General features: G+C 35.9%; 1 protein-coding gene and 1 long non-coding RNA gene across 7 annotated transcripts in view; one reads left to right on the forward strand and one right to left on the reverse strand.

Moving 5' to 3' along the window:
• NSUN7 (NOP2/Sun RNA methyltransferase family member 7) overlaps positions 1–19,487 on the reverse strand; it is a 66,964-nt gene that overhangs the window by 12,031 nt on the left and 35,446 nt on the right. For all 5 annotated transcript variants that reach the window (XM_020878956.2, XM_020878951.2, XM_020878954.2 and 2 more), the window contains 6 exons: positions 16,104–16,256; positions 15,592–15,775; positions 13,275–13,485; positions 8,007–8,150; positions 4,661–4,762; positions 2,311–2,428 (listed from right to left, as the gene is read on the reverse strand). In XM_020878956.2, coding sequence (XP_020734615.2) covers positions 2,311–2,428; positions 4,661–4,762; positions 8,007–8,150; positions 13,275–13,485; positions 15,592–15,775; positions 16,104–16,256 — 912 coding nt within the window. The remainder of the gene's footprint in view (positions 1–2,310; positions 2,429–4,660; positions 4,763–8,006; positions 8,151–13,274; positions 13,486–15,591; positions 15,776–16,103; positions 16,257–19,487) is intronic.
• Positions 14,403–19,487, forward strand: part of LOC139030196 (uncharacterized) — a 68,332-nt gene continuing 63,247 nt past the window's right edge. For both annotated transcript variants that reach the window (XR_011482479.1, XR_011482478.1), the window contains exon 1: positions 14,403–14,836. This is a non-coding gene — a long non-coding RNA (uncharacterized lncRNA). The remainder of the gene's footprint in view (positions 14,837–19,487) is intronic.

Below are 19,487 nucleotides of genomic sequence, written 5' to 3' on the forward strand. Positions count from 1 at the left end.
ATGCAGCAAAAGCAGTTCTTAGAGAGAAGTTCATAGTGATAAAAACCTTCCTCAAGAAACAAGAAACATCTAAAACAACTTAACCTACTACCTAAAAGAATTAGAAAAAGAAGAACAAACAAAACCTAAAATCAGTAGAAGGAAGGAAATAATAAAAATCACAGTGGAAGTAAATAAAATAGAGATGGCGGTTCCTTAAAAAAACTAAAAATAGAGCTACCATATAATCCAGCAATTCCACTCCTGGGTATGTATTCTGAAAAAGATGAAAACTCTAATTCAAAAAGATACATGTACCCCAATGTCCATAACATCACTATTTACAATAGACAAGACATGGATACAAACCAAGTGCCCATCAACAGATAATTGGCTTAAGAAGATGAAATCCTATATACATATATAATGGAATATTAGCCATAAAAAGAATGAAATATTGCCATTTGCAGCAACATGGGTAGACCTACTAGAGAATATTATACTTAGTGAAGTCAGACAGAGAAAGGCAAATACTATAACTTAAATGTAGAACCTAAAAATAATACAAATGAATCTATACACAAAATAGAAAGACTCACAGACATAGAAGACAAACTTAGGGTTACCAATGGGAAAAGGGAGCAGAGGAAGGGACAAATCAGGAATACAAGATTAACAGATCTGAACTATAATACATAGAAACAGACAAGCAACAGGATTTACTGCATAGTAAGTACAGGGAGCTGTATTCAATATCTTTGTAACAATGGAAATATATATATATAAATAAATATAATGGAAAATAATCTAAAAATATATATATTCAGTTATTTATACAAATGTGAGCTTCCCAAGTGATCACAGAATCTGCCTGCAATGCAGGAAACCCAGATTCAATCCCTGGGTCTAGAAGACTCCCTTGGAGAAGAAAATGGCAACCCACTCTAGTATTCTTGCCTGGAGAATTCCATGGACAGAGGAGCCTGGCAGGCTACAGTCCATGGGGTCGCAAAGAGTCAAACAGGACTGAGTGACTAAGCATGCATATATATACATAAATATATTTCAGTTATATATAACTGAATGACGTTACTATATACCTGAAATTAATGTAATATTGTAAATCAACTATACTTCAACTTAAAAATAAATTAAAAATCTAATGAAATACAATACATACAGATTTTCCTCTATTTTTGCCATATTACATTCTTAGAAACATCATTCCTGACAGACACATCAAATCACTCACACTGATGAATTTGGTTATATTGTGCAATAATTCTCTTTGCTACTAGATGGTGGTTTAGTTTCTGGTATGTTAAGAAGCTGGCAGAAATAAGGTTGGCTGTTAACTACCAAGAATTATTAAGTAAGAAAGTAAAGAAAGAAGGGAAATATAGATGTGGTTAACATATCCACCTGTGAACTGGCAAAGGAAAAACATCAAATTAAAAGGAGGGAGCAAACCATATACCTATTAAGATCCTACTGTAAGAATTACAGGGACATCCCTGGTGGTCCAGTGGTTAAGAATCTGCCTTGAAGTGCAGGGAATGCAGTTTCAATCCCTGGTTAGGGAAGAATTCCCACATGCCTTGGAGCAACTAAGCCCACAGCACAACTACTGAGTCCAACACAGCCAAAGAAATAAATAATTTAAAAAAAAGAATTACAGGAAGAGTTCAGAACAAGGGAAATAAGTTAAAAATTTGAGACATTTTTAAATACCTTATTAATTGTCACAGTCTTGAAGAAATAACTGGTGTCATATATTATTAATAGACACCCCTTATCTTGATGTCCAGAGTCTGGATGGAGTATTACGGTTTTTCTTCTCTACCCCTAGTTTAACATACCATTTTACCCAGAAGCTATTATGGTTATTCAGGCTATTTTTATTTCAGTCCTTGTGGGTGCCAAAGGCTAAACGGGTCTAAGAAACATATATTTTCAGATATTAAACACCCAATTTTCTTGCTACTTTCTAAGGTTATTTTATACTTTCCTTCTATTGAAGCATGTATCTAAGACTCAGGATATAAAGTTTATATTCAATTTACCCAGAAATCAATCAAGTCGAAGCTCAAATGCCTTTAGCCTTATTTGACAATAATAATAACAGCAACAAAACAAATCTTTTAGTGTAGAATACAATTCACATACCAAGCCATTTACAGAATCTACTTTAAAGTTGTAAGAAGTTAGGCTATTTGGACGTATTAAAGTCTAATAAAAAAGAAATGAAATGCCTTCTAACTTAGAAAATCGTAATTTTTCACTTTCAAAAATATTTACTTGAGTTATTTAGAAGAATTCTTTCTTTCTTACCTATAAGGTTGTACTTTAATCCCGTGGTCTTGAAATTCCAGTGCTTTCTTAACAATAGCTTCATTTTCCTCTGGATAAACTGAACATGTACAGTAAACAATAGCTTGAGCTCTAGTAACTGTATTTAAAGAAGATGGAAATAATATAATGGCTCCATTAACAATCGTGAACAAATCTCTTGTGTTTTCAGTGGTGGTGTGGTTTAGTCACTAAGTAGTGTCCAACTGTTGTGACCTCATTGCAACCTTCCAGGCTCCTTTGTCCATGGAATTCTCTGGGCAAGAATACTGGAGTGGGTTGCCATTTCCTCTCCAGGGGATTTTCCTGACCCAGGGATCGAACCTGGGTCTCCTGCATTGCAGGCAAATTCTTTACCAACTGAGGTATGAGGGAAGCCCAGATATCCGTACTAATACCACACGGTTTTGATGGGTATGATGTCTACAGATGCTTGCATGGCTCCCCTTTAAAGCATGTATTAGTAATATAGTCTTGCCAATAAATGAAGTAAATATAACTGGATCAAATAGAAATTGAAAATCCAATCCATATGACCAACCTTACTACAAACACAAGCAAATAAATACTGCAGATTACCATAGCTTGACACTTCCAGCCATTCTTCCAAAAGCCATATCACATAACTAGTTAAAAGGACTCTAGAGACAGACTTAGGTGTGAATCCCAATTCTGTTATTTACTGATTTATGAACCTGGGAAAGTTACTTACCTCTCCAATTCTTCTACTCTTAAGTGAGGTAATATTACTACCAGCAACTCACTCACTTATTCACATTTACCAAGCATGTACTACATGCTAAGCACTGTTCTTACTATTCAATACATACACACAAAAACCCTGGCCCCAGGGAGCTTATTTTCTATGTTTCATTGACATAAGACATAAACAGGGCTTCCCTGGTGACTCAGTGTAAAGAATCCACCTGCCGATGCAGGAGACACGGGTTCCATCCCTGGTCCAGGAAGATCTCACATGCCATGGAGCAACTAAGCCCGTGAGTCTAACCTGAGCTCTAATGCCCATTGGCTGCAGCTACTGAACCCACAAGCTGCAACTACGGAAGCCCATGTGCCTAGGCCCCTACTTCACAAGAAGAGAACCCACTGCAATGAGAGGCCGGTGCACCACTGCTCTCTGCAACTGGAGAAAAGCCCGCACAGCAATGGAGCCCCAGCACAGTCAAAAATAATACATAATTCCGAAAAGACATAAATAAATAAGAAATTTTGTAATTCCTGGGTGGTCCAGTGCTTAGGACATAGCGCTCTCACTGCCAGGGGCCCAGGTTCTTAGTTCCCATTAGGGAACTAAGATGCTGCAAGCTGCGCAGTGAGGACCCCCCCCAACAAAACTAAAGCATTAGGAGGTGACAAATGCTATAGAGAAAATCAAAGCAGATATGGAGGATGGTTAGTTTCAAGAGATCAGCTTGCAATTTTAAAGAGTGATCACAGAAAGAATTTTTTAAATGTATTATTTATCAGCTCCCTAATCTTCCAACCAACTCATTTCATTGATCATATACATACTATCATATTCAAAATAGTATTTATTAATAGCATCAGTTAAAAGGACAGAACTCCTCCGTGTTTTTCTACTTTGCCTTATTTCTACCTCATATATGCTATATCTTTATATATTAAATCATCTATACCCTATACTAACCTTTGAGCCTTTGGAGGTCAGGATTTATCCAAACTCATATTCTTAACAACCGACTTAATACCTGACCCAGAGAAGACATTTGATAAACATGCAATAAGTTAATAAAAGTTGACGTAATTTCTCAGACTTCTAGATTTCCACATCTAAGTGTGAAAGGGCATTGGTACTCAAAATCTAAATGTAGGAATTGAAGCAATAATATAAACACTTACATGGCCTTGTTACTCAGACTTTAAGAGATCTAGGCTTTATCTTTAATTCATTTATTTTCTTTTTAGTATTAAGAAAAGCAAGAGTGTGATTAAAGTTGGGATCATAGAAGAGTTGTTAGGGCAGATACAAAACAGAAAAGTTACATCAAAAAGCCAAACAAGTGAAACAGAAGATGAAATTATACAACAATTGATGTACATAATTATTTCATTTCAGCATTAAGAAGCTGTTAATTCTTCTTGCTAACCTATGTTTAAAATGATAGTAAAGCATATATTTTTGAGACTTAGATTGGTAAAAATAAATATTTTGTTATTTTAAGGAACTATGACTAAGGCTTCTGGAAAATCCACTTATGGCTCACACATCATTGCCTGAATATGATAAATTAAGTATTAACATTTCTAAGATTTACAACATGTTTTCAGTTTGTGCTGATAGCAAACTTACATTTCATGGCATGTGTTAGCTGTTCATATTGCTGTTGAGCAAGAACATGAAGTTTATCTTCTGATGGGCCTCCTTGAGAGAAATCTTTAAGTAAATCTGTATCTAAAAACAAATAAATGCTTTTAAATATATCACTATTAGATTTTTCATATATTGCTGTGATCACATTATTTAATATTTTAATCATTTTCCCTATTAATGAATTCTCATAGAAAATATTTATTAGACATACAGTACTATAAAAATGCTGACTTAAAATTTTAAAATCTGAATTGATAATTTTGCTTAGTTTTAATATTACTTTTCTTTTATTCTCCAAATTCTTATCATAGTTATGTAACCAGCCAAAATAAGTTATTCAGGCACAAAAGATAGAAGGCAGTCAGCCTGAGTACAAATAAAGGGAAAAAAGATTTATTTTCCAAGGCAGAAGCTGATGGGCTACATTCAGATCTGAGTAAGAAAGAATACAACAGAATACAGTTAAAAACATTAGCTTACTAAAAGAAATCTTGGAAGAAAAAACTTCAGGGAAGCAACTATATGTCTTCATAATAGATTAAAAAAACAAAGGATCAAGAAATTCTTACAGTAATCTTTTAAATTTCTAAAACTATTTTTAACATATTTCTTGATAATATTAACTAAGATATATTGACTACTACTCTATATAGATTATTTTATTCAACAACCCCTTGAAGCATTATTATCCCTTTTAACACTGAGAAAATTGTTCAAGCATACATTAAATAACTGGTCTAAGGTCATACAGCTATTAGATCAAAGCCAGGTTCTAGCCTGGCAATCAGACCAAACCTCCAAACCCTGTTTTATTCTGCCTCTCGGTAACTCCCTGGAATATGTGCTAAGTCACTTCAGTCATGCCCTACTCTTTGCTACCGCCAGGCTCCTCTGTCCATGGGATTCTCCAGGCAAGAAAACTGGAGTGGGTTGCCATGTCCTCCTCCAGGGGATCATCCCGACCCAGGGATTGAACCTGTGTCTCTTATGTCTCCTGCACTGGCGGGCAAGTTCTTTACCACGGAGCCACCGGGGAAGCCCCCTGGGAATATGAGAGGCAATTATTTATACCATATACTGGGCTGGTCGCCATTCCAGTAATACTACTAAAGGTTAATTAAACTTCATTTCTTTCCAATTTAGCTTTACCCTTCACATTTTTCTAAGTCTTTAATCACTTTTTAAAGGACTATTTATACATTATTATACTCTAAAACCGTATCAATTTACCTTTTTCACCCCACTTTAAAATAATTTCAAGTGGTTAACAAAGATCAACTTCATATATTCCTCAAATATAGGAAATTTTTTAACCATTCTAAAAATGGTTGTAATGTTTTTCAATATTAAAATGTTTGTCAAACTAATTCATGCTTTCTCATGAATCTAAGTTTATGATCACTAAATTTATGATAAATAAATTATATATATCATAATAAATATATATATAAATTATATATATAATATATATATTATATATATATATTATATATATCATAAAAAATAAATTTATGGTAAAATATTTTTACCATAATCACTAGGTCAGCAGCTCCTTATTTGCTCTGGCTATTACCTCCCCAAAGAAGTTTCCTTCAAAACCCTCCTTTTTTCCAAGCTTGCCAAAGACCACTTCTTGGCTTAGCTGGTCACCTCGTCAAGGATTTCAAAATATTACCATATCTAGGAAACTTTACTTTCCCTTTTTGTCATTTGTGGTTCCCTTTGGCCTTTTCTCCGCTAGACTCTAGATTATTTCTGCCAATGGTTTATTTTGTTCTGCATTCCCACTTCAGGATGGCTCAGGATAAGGCCAGTCTCACAGGAGTGCTAAGCTTGAGTTCTCTTGACTGCAGCGCTTATTGTAGCTGCTGCTATTACTTCCTCTCTTCTTTCAAAATTTAATTCTTCTCTGATCATTTTCCAAAGTGAGTGTAGGAGTTTTCTCAGTCTACCACACTCCCCTCTGAGCTGGTTATTCTTCTGTTTAACTCTCATGGAAAGAAATTTTCTGTAGCAAGACAGAATTCCACATGGTTCCGTATAAGCCCAGTTAAAAATTGTGTGGATAGTGGAATTCTTTCTATAGTGTACTATAGTGGAATATGCTAACTATGCTGAATTTGAATTTCAGCTTTGAATCTAGCTACATGACCTCAGGCAACTTGCTAACTTTGAATCTTTGTTTTTTTGTCCCCTTTTATAAAACAGAGATAATTAAAGAACACTATCTTCACAAAGTTATTGTGAATATTAAGTTATAATGCAGGAACACTTCCTGGAATATTGATTGGGGCATAGCTATACTCCATAAATATTACTTTCCCTCAATTTCTTTTCCTTCATCTTAAATTCTTTCCTTGCTAGAAATAACAAACAGTTACTCAACATATTCTGAATGTTAGTGGAATGTCTTCTCTGTTAACCTTATATATGCCTTTCACTATAAACAAGGGAATAAAGTAAGGATCAATTTCAGTTAACATACTGTGATTAACAGCATTATTCAAAGGGCCAGAGTCAGAGCAGTAGTGTTTGAATCCAGGCTCTGACACTTACAAGTCAAAACACCAAGAGGCTTCAACCTCTCTGAGGCTTGTATTCCATATTTGTAAAAGAGAAATAGTAAGAGTTAACCACTTCACTGAGTTCTTGTGAGTTCTTGATGAAATAATCCAAGCAAAGTGTTCAGTTCAGTGCCTTATATGTAACTGCTCAATAAATGTTAATGCTAAACATATTTAATTTATTAAAAAAGCAAATAAAATAGTCTCAGAATTAATATTTGAGATATATCTAAAACATACATACTGCAGATTAAAGAAGTCTTGATGTTGAAAGTCTATTTACAATTTGATTAGAATCATCTTAGGGCACAGCCTCTAGAGTTAGGTAGATCTAAATCTTAATCTTGACTCTGTTACCAACGAGTTATGTAACCTTATAAAAAAGAATCAATGTCTCTCAGTCTTAGTTTTATTTATAAAATTCTCATAAATTTTAATGCCTGTATCTTGAGCTCTGGTGTATAGCAAAATAGTATACTGGCCAGCATCTGTTCTGATTGCCTACATCTCTCTAATTACTAAATATTTTGAATATCCCCCTTGTCCATATTTCACAGAACTGGTGTAAAGATTAAACAATATAATGGTTGTTAAATACTTTCTACATATAAGCTATATATGGTAGCTATTCATTGATCAGATGTATCTATCATTTTAATGATTTTAAATAATTTCATTTTTAAATAATGATTTTAAGTAACTTCATTTAAAAAATATTAACAAATTTAAATAATTTAGAAATTAAAAATTAAAGCAAGTACCTTCATGCTCATTTAAAATAAATTCTACTGGATTACTAACACCCAGTCCTGAACAACGAGGTAACAGCAGAATCACTTTAACTTTCTGTAATCGATGATCCTTTAAGTCAAGATTCATAAATGTCTCATGAAGTATCTCAATATCTGGGAGAAAAAACACAGAAAATGTATGCAAAATATTCATTAAAAAATCTTAATGCAGTATGTAGTTGTATCTATTTATCACTATTCATTTTTAAATCCTCAACCACACAAAATGCCATCTTAATGCAGCCAGAAAAGAGGATTATTTTCTGATAAGTCCTGAAGTTAACACATGAATTCTTTTAATAGAGTCCTTCCTCCTTCACTTGAATGGTTTTGAAGGTTAAATATCTTCTACATAAAATATAATTTAAATTTTTCCATCCTGAACTTCAGATTCCATTTAAAGCAGTATGGTGTAGTGGAGTTCCCTGGTGGCTCAGTGGCAAAGAATCCGCCTGCACTGAAGGAATCACAACCCATCCCTGTGTTAGGGAGACCCCCTGGAGGAGGGCCTGACAACCCATTCCCATATTCTTGCCTGGAGAATCCCATGGACAGAGGAGATTGGTGGGCTAAGAGTCCAGAGAGACGCAGAGTCAGACACAATGAAGCGACTTAGCAGGCACGCCCAGTGTAGTGGAGGGAACAGGGTTTTAGAGGCAGAAATACCCAAGTTTGACTCCCAAATTCACTATTTACTGTATCTGTGACAAGCCCCTATTTCCTTATTTGTAAAATGGGATATTACTGTCCACACCTGGTTTAATTGTAGTGAAGGTTATAAAGCAGTTAGGCTTAGCACTGTGCCTACTATACAACAAATGCTCGGTACTGGCTACTTCCCTTTCCCATTTTTTTAATCCCCTTTTATATTCTATTTTCCCTGGAAAACATTCTATTAGCATTTACGTGTTTATTAGCATTTTATAATTTTTACTTAGGCGCAGTCTGAAGGTCCTCGGGGACCTGTAATTCAGGACCGTCTGCCTTCCCGCAGGCTGTAACCGTCTGTGACCCTGCATGGGGGCAGCCCCTCCAGTCCCACAACGGCTCTCGTTCTCCTCATCTGCTGAGGAGTCACTCCTGAAACTGCAAAACCCTACCCCTTTCTCTTGTCTGATCAATCTTCTATTGTGTCTCTTTGGGAAAAAAAAAAAAATTTAATCAAGTGCACCTTTCTCCTTTTTCCCATTTTTAACTCTTCATTGCAAAAGTTCAAACATTATGTCAAAAAAACCCATAATATATAGTGAATTCTCAAATGTTCATTATATTGCTTCAACAGTGAAACATTCATGCCCAATCATGTTTCATCTATATCTGCACACACTTCCAACCCCCCATATTATTTTGGAACTATGAAATATTTCACCATTTATCTAAAAGATAAGAACTCCTTTAAAAATATAACCCCATACATTTTGAAAAGTAATTCCTTATTGTCATCAAATTATAATAGTATCCAATCATGGCTCAAATTTTCCAAGTCTCACACATCAAAATTTTTTTAGTTTGTTTAAATCAGGAGTTACATAGGTACACACACTGCAATGAGTCAATGTCTTACTTTAAATTTTCTTGTAGACAGGTACCCTTTCCATCTTTTTCTTAGCATTTATTTCTTAATGTAACATGGTCACTTGTACTACTAGTTTCCCAGAGCCTGGATTTTGTACATTGGTTTCCTAGAGAGTAGTTTAACATGTTCTTGTCTTCTGTACTTCCTGTAAATTAGTAGTTGGATCTTTAGAGCTTAATTTAGGCTCGAGTTCTCTTTTTTTTCTTGGGAGGTGGAGGGCACAAAGCTAATTCACAAGTGGTGTCATATTCATTCATTAAATTGCCTTTATGGTATGAGTAAAGGTGCTGCAAAATAGTCACATTCTAATTCCGTCTTCTTTTTATCATTTGTCAGTCGGAATGCTTCTAAAATGAGACACTTCTGTTCCTCTACTTCTTGGTTACCCAGTGGTTCCTATTCTGTCTACTTAACTAGGTAAAAATGCCTAGGGGTAATAAAACTGGAAGTGAAATGCTGGATCATAAGGCATGTATATTTTCAATTTTAGTGATCAATGCTAGTTTTCCAAAGTCACTGTACAAATTTATAATCAACCTAGCAGTGCTTGAGCATTCCGAGTGTTCCGTACCTCGCCAGCACATGGTATGGCCATCGTTGAAGAATGAAGGTTCTCATTTAGATGAAGCTCAATTTACCTTTTCTTTTGTTGTGCTTTTGGTGTTTAAACAACCACTGCCAAATTGAAGGTATGAAAGTTTACCTGGTGTTTTCTTCTAAAAGTTTTATAGTTTTACCTCTTATAAATAGGTTTTTTACCCAGTTTATGTGTATGATATGAAGTAGGAGTCCAACTTTATTCTTTCGCATGTGGATATCCAGTTATCCCAGCACCATTTGTTGAAAAGACTATTCTTTCCTTGTTGAATGGTTTTGGTACATTTGTTGAAAATCAGTTGACCATAAATATAATTAGGGGTTTACATTTGAATTCTCAATTCTATTCCATTGATCTATGTTTATCTTTTATGCCAGTACCACATTGTCTTGATTACTAAAGCTGTGTAGTGAGCTTTGAAATCAAGGAGTATGAGTCCTACAACTTTGTTTCTTTTCAAAGCTATTCCACGTCCCTTCGATTTCCATGTGAATTTTAAGACAGAATGTCAATTTCTGAAAAATACCACCTAGGGTTTTTTAATAGGGATTACATTAACTTTGCATTTTTTTCATGGATTCCTTAGAATTTTCTATATACAGAGCATTTTATCTGCTGATTCTAGATAATGTGGCTTTATATATTTTGAGACTGTATTAGTCTTCTTTAGTACTGTATATTTACCTGATGAATTAAACATGTTCTAACTGTATTTCTAGTAATTTTTCTTGACTTAGCACTGCTTTCCGGTATCTCTTTTCATTAGAATGTTTACTGGATATTTTTTCTGTCCAATTTTTAATATCCTTTTATGTTAGGGGTATCTCTTACAAACAGAATTTTACAGTTGATCTTTAAAAATCCAGTATTGATGCTGTCTTGTAATTTAAGTATTAGTCATGCATAGTTAATATGTTTACTAACTGATTTATATATTCATATTTTAAGTTTAATTTACATACTTGTTTTCTATGTATTTTGCCTTGTATATGTTAATATGGTGTTTCCAATTCCATATTCCACATCTCCCCCTTAGCTATTATTTTTACATTCTTTATTGATTGATTGCCTCCGATATTATAACACATTCATTGTTGTTTTAGTCACTAAATTGTGTCTCTTTTGCAACCCAATGATATGATACCTTTATCATATCTTAGACAAAGCAAGGATGAGAGAACATATTAATTCATTTCCTTCTCTAAATTATATACCATTGTTTTAATTACACATGACCCATATTTTTACCTCCACAAGACATTAGTTTACAATCCCACAAGATATTAGACTACAACTATTTAGATTTACCTATGTACTAACTTTTTCCATTGCTCCTTTCTTCTAGCACCTATAACTTTCTGTATGAGATAATATTCCTTCTACTCAAAAAATAATCTTTAGTATTTCATTTATTGTATCCGCTGGTGACAAACTCAGGTTTTCTTTTCTGAGAATGTATTTTATGTCAAAGGAAATTTCTGCTAAGTATATAAACCTAAGCTGGCAGTTTCTTTCTGCCCTGAAGATACCATCTCTGGCCTCAGCTGTTTCTGTTGAAGTAGCTAACTCTATTTTTATTCCTATTTCTTTAAAGGTAACATGTGTTCTCTCTCTCACTGCTTTGAACATTGTTCTCTATCTTCTGTTTTCAGCAGTTATGCTATGATGTGCCTAGCATGTTTTTCACACATTCATTTTTGTTGGAGTTCATAGGCTTCTTGAATCTGTGACTTTCATCAATTTTTAAACATCACCCACCCCCACCCCCCCCCCCCCCCCCCCCCCGGCCACCTGAATTTCACATATTGATTCTTCTCAACTCCTTTTCTCCTCTCTTTCTGGGTTCCTAATCACAGCATACATGAGATCACTGGATCACTGAGTCTCATGTGTATTTTATGATCTCTTCCATATTATTCATCCTTTTCCCTCCTGATGTTTCAGACTGAATAATTTCTTCTGACTCATCAGTTCACTGATTCCTCCTTTTAGTACTAATTTACTGTTAAAATCTATCTATTTCTTAATTTCACATATTGTATTTTCAGTTCTAGATTTTTCTTCTGGCTTTTTAAAAGCTCTAAAAGTTTTTAAAAGTTTCTAGTTCTTTGCTGGAATTCTACAACTTGCCATTTAGTCTTTTCAGCATATTAATCACAAATCCACATCTGGTATCTCCAGCACCTGAACCTTCTGTGGGCTTTCTTCTATTGCAGTATTTTTCTTTTTATTTCACCCACATCTTTCTTCTATCTTGTTTTTTTTGTTTTTTGGTTTTTTTTTTTTTTTTGAGTGCCAGACACTGTATTTGAAAAAATTCAGGAGATAATATGAGATTCAGGATATTGTTATTTTCTTCCAAAGAGAATTTACTTTTGCCTCTGGTACGCAGCGAAGCCTGGGCACTAGAAAACTTACATCACCTTAATTCAACTGGGAACTGAGATGACTGGAATTTGGGCTTTAGTTCATCAAAGGACTGATCACCACTCAGAGTGTACTTCTGTGCTCCAATGAAATCCCGGGAATTTACAGTCTACCTCTCCATGTTAAGCCCTGAATTCTACTTATTGTCTCTCTGACCCTGTGAATCTGTCAAAAGATTAGGTTTCCAGCTCCACTGAACCTATAATAAAATGTTATCTTTTGTCACAGCTTGATCCAATGGAAACATTTTTTAAAAATAAGAAGCCTAAGGACTTAGAATCTGGTCCTAGATAATAGCTTTATCCCTTAAGTGCTCCTGTGATTGTGTTCTTATGTTTTAAGAGATGACAATTTCTACCATTTACTTTAATTATTGTTTGAACCTCAAATTATGTAGTAGCTGAACATTAAGCAATATACCAAAGTGCCAATATATTCATTAATTTAAACTGCAATTGTTTAACTAATATTAAGCAACAGTAGTCTGATGTGGGGATATAGTCTGACATAGTAGGGATTTTAGGAGTATATTTCATATACAGAGTTTTGCATTACAAAAAAATAACAAATTCAAATGTTTTTAACATTTCTAAGTCTTACAGAACATAACACCAAGAAAATAAGTATTTGTACATACTTTTACATCCCATTTTTGTGAAAAGATTCTTCAGGTCAGGATCCTTAGCTTGTGATTGTACTCCACACACAAATATTTTTGAAGTATTATTATTTGTTAAGATTGACATATGGGCAACTGTGTACCAAGAACCTGTATTGACCATTAAGATATCATCATCCATATTTAATAAAGCCTTTACAGAATGGACAGCGAGACTTCGAGATTTGTCCTACAAGATAAGAGTGTGATTAGAATTTCAAAGGGTTTAGGTAAAACAAGGCATTGGCAGAAATCTTGAGGTTCTCTAGCCCATTTTGAGTTTAAAACACCTTAACTATATGTTAAAATATAAAGTTAGCAGTTTATATTTATAAACTTTATAAATTTATATTTATATGTTTATATTTATAAAATTAACAAACAAAATTGGTTTAGCTTAAATTATGACTGTTATCATTTAATTGTTATATAGTGATGGAACAACAGAGTGATTCCAAATTGGGAAAGGAGCACACCAAGGCTCTATATTGTCACCCTGCTTATTTAACTTATATGCAGAGTACATCATGTGAAATGCTGGGCTGGATGAAGCACAAGCTGGAATCAAGATTGCCAGGCGAAATATCAATAACCTCAGATATGCACATGACACCACCCTTATGGCAGAAAGTGAAGAACTAAAGAGCCTCTTGATGAAAGTGAAAGAGGAGAATGAAAAAGTTGGCTTAAAACACAACATTCAGAAAACTAAGATTATGGCATCTGGTCCCATCAGTTCAAGGCAAATAGATGGGAAATCAATGGAAACAGTGACAGATTTTATTTCTGGGGGCTCCAAAATCACTGTAGATGGTGACTGCAGCCATGAAATTAGAAGACGCTTGCTCCCTGGAAGATAAGCTATGACCAACCTAGATAGCATATTAAAAAGCAGAGACAGTACTTTACCAACAAAGGTCTGTCCAGTCAAAGCTATGGTTTTTCCAGTAGTCATGTATGAATGTGAGAGTTGGACTCCAAAGAAAGCTGAGCACTGAAGAATTGATGCTTTTGAACTGTGGTGTTGGAGAAGACTCTTGAAAGTCCCTTCAACTGCAAGCAGATCCAACCAGTCTGTCCTAAAGGAAATCAGTCCTGAATATTCATTGGAAGGACTGAAGCTGAAACTCCAATACTTTGGCCACCTAATGTGAAGAACTGACTCACTGGAAAAAACCCTGATGCTGGGAGAGATTGAAGGCAGGAGGAGAAGGTAATGACAGAGGATGAGATGGTTGGACGGCATCACCAATGCGATAGACATGAGTTTGAGTAGGCGCCAGGAGCTGGTGCTGGACAGGGAACCCTGGCGTGCTGCACTCCATGAGGTCACAAAGAGTCAGAACAACTGAGCAACTGAACTGAACTGAACTGACAGTGATAAGGCAATGCCAAACTCCCCAGATGTGATTAACAGATTACTGATGCCTGCCTTAGCTCCCATTCTTAAACCTTCATGAAAATGTACTCATCTGCCTCGGCCATTCTTTCTTCCCCATCACACTGTCATCTAACTGGCTGCTAGCTCACAGAGACTAAAGGTAAGATGGTTGACAAGTTTAAAAAGCGGGCTAAGCAGATGAGTTTATGCAACTGATCTCAGTGTTCAATAAGGTGTCAACCACCAGATAAGGCCATGAAACACTGCCCAAGAATGCAGGTACTGTGAAGGGATAAACCTTACAAGATCAAAGTGAGTCTGAGGCAAGAATTGGAATCTAAGGACATAAAAATTAATTTAACTCAATTTCTTGAACCTTTTATTTTTCATTCTACTGAAATACCATTATAACTCACATTCTCTTCCTGTATTGATAGCCATTATATGTATCTTACAAATCAAAGCTGTAAGACTAGTAAAGAGATAATGGGAACGTATTACACATTGCATTTTCAAATGCAGGCTGGCACCAGCATCTTCCCCAGAAATGAAGAGAGAAAAGGGAATCACCATGCCGTCTCTTGAATCCTCCCTTGGGAGAGAAAAATATAGCTTTTCAGCTATGTGCAATACAAGTTCCCCCACCTGTGGTGTCTTGGAAGGAGAATATGTTCCTTACAATATGCCCACTTCACATGGGGCAAAGATGCCAAAGTACGACGGGAACACTGATGTAGCAGTATTAATTTTATACTTCTATGTGGAAATTAGGCCTTATAAACCTCCTTGATAACCTATCCAAAATATAATCAATTTCTTAGGTTTTATTTTTAAGTAGAGGAATTCTTTGAGTGAGCAGGATTATTGAGAGAATCACAATATTGAGAACCACAGTGAAAGTAAAAATTTGTTTACCTGAAATATAAGTTTATAATCTTTAAAAAGATCTATATTTAGAAGATCACTTTTAAGATGAGATGGAAAAATTAAGACATCAGAACAATGCTGATCCACAGCAAAGACTTTACTATCAATATGCAATACAGATTTGACTTTATTATAGCCATTTTTCTTCAAAGTATAATAAACTTCTTCAGGGCTGTAAATACAGGGTTATAATTACAAATATAATACATAAAAATGTATTTAATATCAGCATCTTGTTCCTACAATAAATACAAGTATCATTGCATATACTGCATCTAATGGAACTTATAATTTAAGCCATCAGTAAGTTAAAAAAAATTAGAGACAAAAAAGTTAACACATTTATTAAATTACTTTTGGTAATCTGGTGATAAAATCCTGAATGAAACTATGATTCCCAGTCACTCCCTCAGATGAGCCCCTCATCCATTAAAAATACTTTTATCATATTATTTTGAAAGGCAAGTGACTTGAGTAAAGAAATTGATTAGAACTCTTACCTGATTTTACAAGTATTTATCCAAGCATAAAGTGGCAAAGTGGAGGCCCTTAATTCTTGGTTCCTAACTGTTTCTGGAAGAATGTGGTAAATTGAAAGGGCATCATGTTTGATTCGACATCTTGCCAATGCTGCAGCCAATTTTGTCTTAAAACTAGAGATAGAAAATCCATCCTTGGTAACTACTGCATTGAAGACAAGACTATCAATTTTCCACTTGAAAAATTAACAATTAGATTTAGAATTATAATACTCTATAATTCTATTTCAAATTTTTGAAGTCTAAAGTTAAAATTTGCCATATTTTAAAATGGGAATCCCCCCCAAATTTTTAAAAATGGAAACCCAATAATTCTGCTTCTTTTTTTTTCAGGTTTTTCTGTCTCTGTATAGTTGTATATCTTAATTGTTTATAACAACTGCTGGTTGAAAAACAAATTTTATGTAGTAAAGGTGAAGGGCTTGGAGTCAGACAAATTTGAAGTTAAATTCAGGCTCTGTCACTTACTAGCTGTGTGACCTCAGATATGATGCGCTCACCAGCCTCAGTTTTCTCATCTGTAGAATGTGACCAGCTTACCTTGCTATTACTGTGGGTATTAATATCATGGGGCTTCCCTGGTGGCTTAGCTGGTAAAGAATCCACCTGCAATGTGGGAGACCTGGCTTCAAACCCTGGATTGGGACGATCCCCTGGAGAAGGGAAAGGCTACCCACTCCAGTGTAATGGCCTGGAAAATCCCATGGACTGTATAGTCCATGAGGTCGCAAAGAGTTGGACACGACTGAGTGACTTTCATTTGGTACCATCGAGTCACCAAGCACCGTGCCTGGCGGGCACTCTCCATAGGTCAGTCTGTGTTATCAGAGATGGCGAGAGTGCAGTCTTGACAAGATTAAGGAGCTTTCATGAACTGGTACCAGGTCCTTCCCAGTTCTGATTATCTCATATCTCGTAGTTACAAATAACAGGAAAGAAAAACAAGAACTGGTTAGCATAAAACGAAAACCCAATGATTCTTTTTTAATCTTATGGCCTCAATCACTGGGAGACTCTGTCTCCTTGACTACAGCGGACTGGCAGAGGGTGGGCACTTGACCCAAACCAGTCAAGTGAATTTTTGTGTGTAGTAACAGAGCTCCAGGTCAGTCTTTCTGGTTTGTGGTAATGAGTGGACAGCAGCCGAGCTTCCCACTCTACAAAGAGAAAGAGGAGATGTAAGCATGAAGCTGAAGCGCACCATGAGGCAGAGACCAGAGCGGAAGACAGTCCCGAGGGCGCCCGAGTCACAGGGTGCAGGCAGGAGAGGCAGCCGCGTCCTCCCTGCAAGCCTCACTGTGCAACTCTTGGGGGAGATACTTTATAATAAAATTTCTCCTTTGCCTAACCTAGTTTGAGTTGGACTCCTGTCTGGTTGTCAAAAAGGAATCCTACCTAGTACACCATTTTCTCTTAGTTTATTTTTTAAAAGAAATGGGTTTTATTCCTTTTTAGCTTAAAATTATCAGAAATTTTATATACAAAGAACAAATGATCTCAAGGGGTTTTTTGTTTTGTTTTGTTTTGTTGTTTGCTGTTGCTGGCAGTGGGTTTTGTCTTTGATTTTTGCTGTGCCACGTGGCTTGTGGGGTTTTAGTTCCCCAACCAGGAACTGAACTCAGGCCTTCCACAGTAAAAGCACTGAGTCCTAACCACTAGACCACCAGGGAATTCTCAAAATATCTCAAGTTTTGAAGTGCCATTAGTAATGCCTAACACAAAAGAAATGTGGCTCTATTTAAATATAAATTATTTTCTTAATGCCAAAAGATAATCTTCAGTGAACTGCTTGAATTTCCCAAGGGAAAAAAAAAAATCAGACATCATACTGAGAACTGTTTCACAATATTCACTAAGTAAGTAAAATGGGCTAAGAGTTTCCAAAGAAGAGGTGGAAAGAATATGAGAGATAAAACCCCATGAACAAGTGTTCAGAAGCATTCTGGCATATGAGAAACTCTAAAGCATTATGTGAATGAGAAAATTGGGAATAGAAGAAAAGGGATATCTAAGCAAATGTGATTTATCCCCCAAATCCATGAATGTTAAAAATGTTTTAACATTCATGAATCATTCAAGGTAAATAACCTTACCACATTAATAAAATCAAGAAGAAAAATGATCATACCAAAACTCTGATCTCTGTTTTGTTAATTTAGTAAGACTACAGCTTTCTCTAGAGATCCTCCTTCCTGCATTGCAGCTGGAAAGTACCCGTAAGCATAAAGCCAGGACTATTCTAGGGCTCACCTCATTTTTTTCATTTTCTCAAGGATTAAATTTCTGTGCTGCTATTTGTCTAATGTCCAAAATCTTTGCCTCATATATTTTGTCCACCTAGTTATTTATAGGTGGCCGCTAGTGGTAAAGAACATGCCTGCCAATGCAGGAGATGTAAGAGATGCGGGTTCGACCCCTGGGTCTGGAAGATCCCCTGGAGAAGGAAATGGCAACCCACTCCAGTATTCTTGCCTGGAGGATGCCATGGACAGAGGAGCCTGACAGGCTACAGTCCATAGGGTCGCAAAGAGTTGGATACAACTGAAGCAACTTAGCATGCACAGTTATTTATAGGAGGAATGAATAAGTTTGATCCAAGACACTCTGTCATGACTATATAACTACGTTTTTAAAAGATCACTTTATCTATGGAAGATATTGTGAAGAAGGAAGGGTTACAGGCAGGGAATGAAGAAACTAGGACAGTAGTCCAAGTGACATGATAAATGGCCTGGGTTTGGACAGTAGGCGTGGAAACGGAAACAAGTAGTCACATTCAGCATACGGCCTCCAACTGGAGTCACAGACCTCGATGTAACAGGTATGGCAGGGGCGCCGGGGAGGGCAGGAAAGAAGAATCAAGGGTAATATCTAAGAAGCTGGTGGTGCCTTGACTGTAACAGGACAGTTTTGGGTGATTTCGGAGGAAGGGCTACTCAGTTCTTCCTCTCCTGTTGTTTCTCCAGTCTTTCACTGCCCATTTTCTAATATTCCTGTCCATTTTCTAGTTTTGCCTCACCAAAGTCCAACAAATTATCTGGCAGAATCAGATTCTTGAGCTAGTATGATTCATGCAGAGAAAGAAAGGAAGAAGCTGTGGTCTCCTTTTATTTAATCCGGTCACACTATTTCAAAGATAGTTGCATTTGTACAAGAAATGAATTCTTAGAGCCCTTGCATGTATCAAAAAGACAGGGCTTCCCTGGTAGCTCAGCAGGAAAGAACCGGCCTGCCAGTGCAGGAGACATGGGTTCACCCCTGATCTGGGAAGATCCCACATGCCACAGAGCAACTAAACCCACACGCCACAACTGCTGAGCCTGTGCCCGAGAGCTCAGGAGCTGC

This window comes from Odocoileus virginianus, chromosome 21 (assembly GCF_023699985.2).
Source record: "Odocoileus virginianus isolate 20LAN1187 ecotype Illinois chromosome 21, Ovbor_1.2, whole genome shotgun sequence".
In the NCBI taxonomy this organism is placed as follows: domain Eukaryota; kingdom Metazoa; phylum Chordata; class Mammalia; order Artiodactyla; family Cervidae; genus Odocoileus; species Odocoileus virginianus.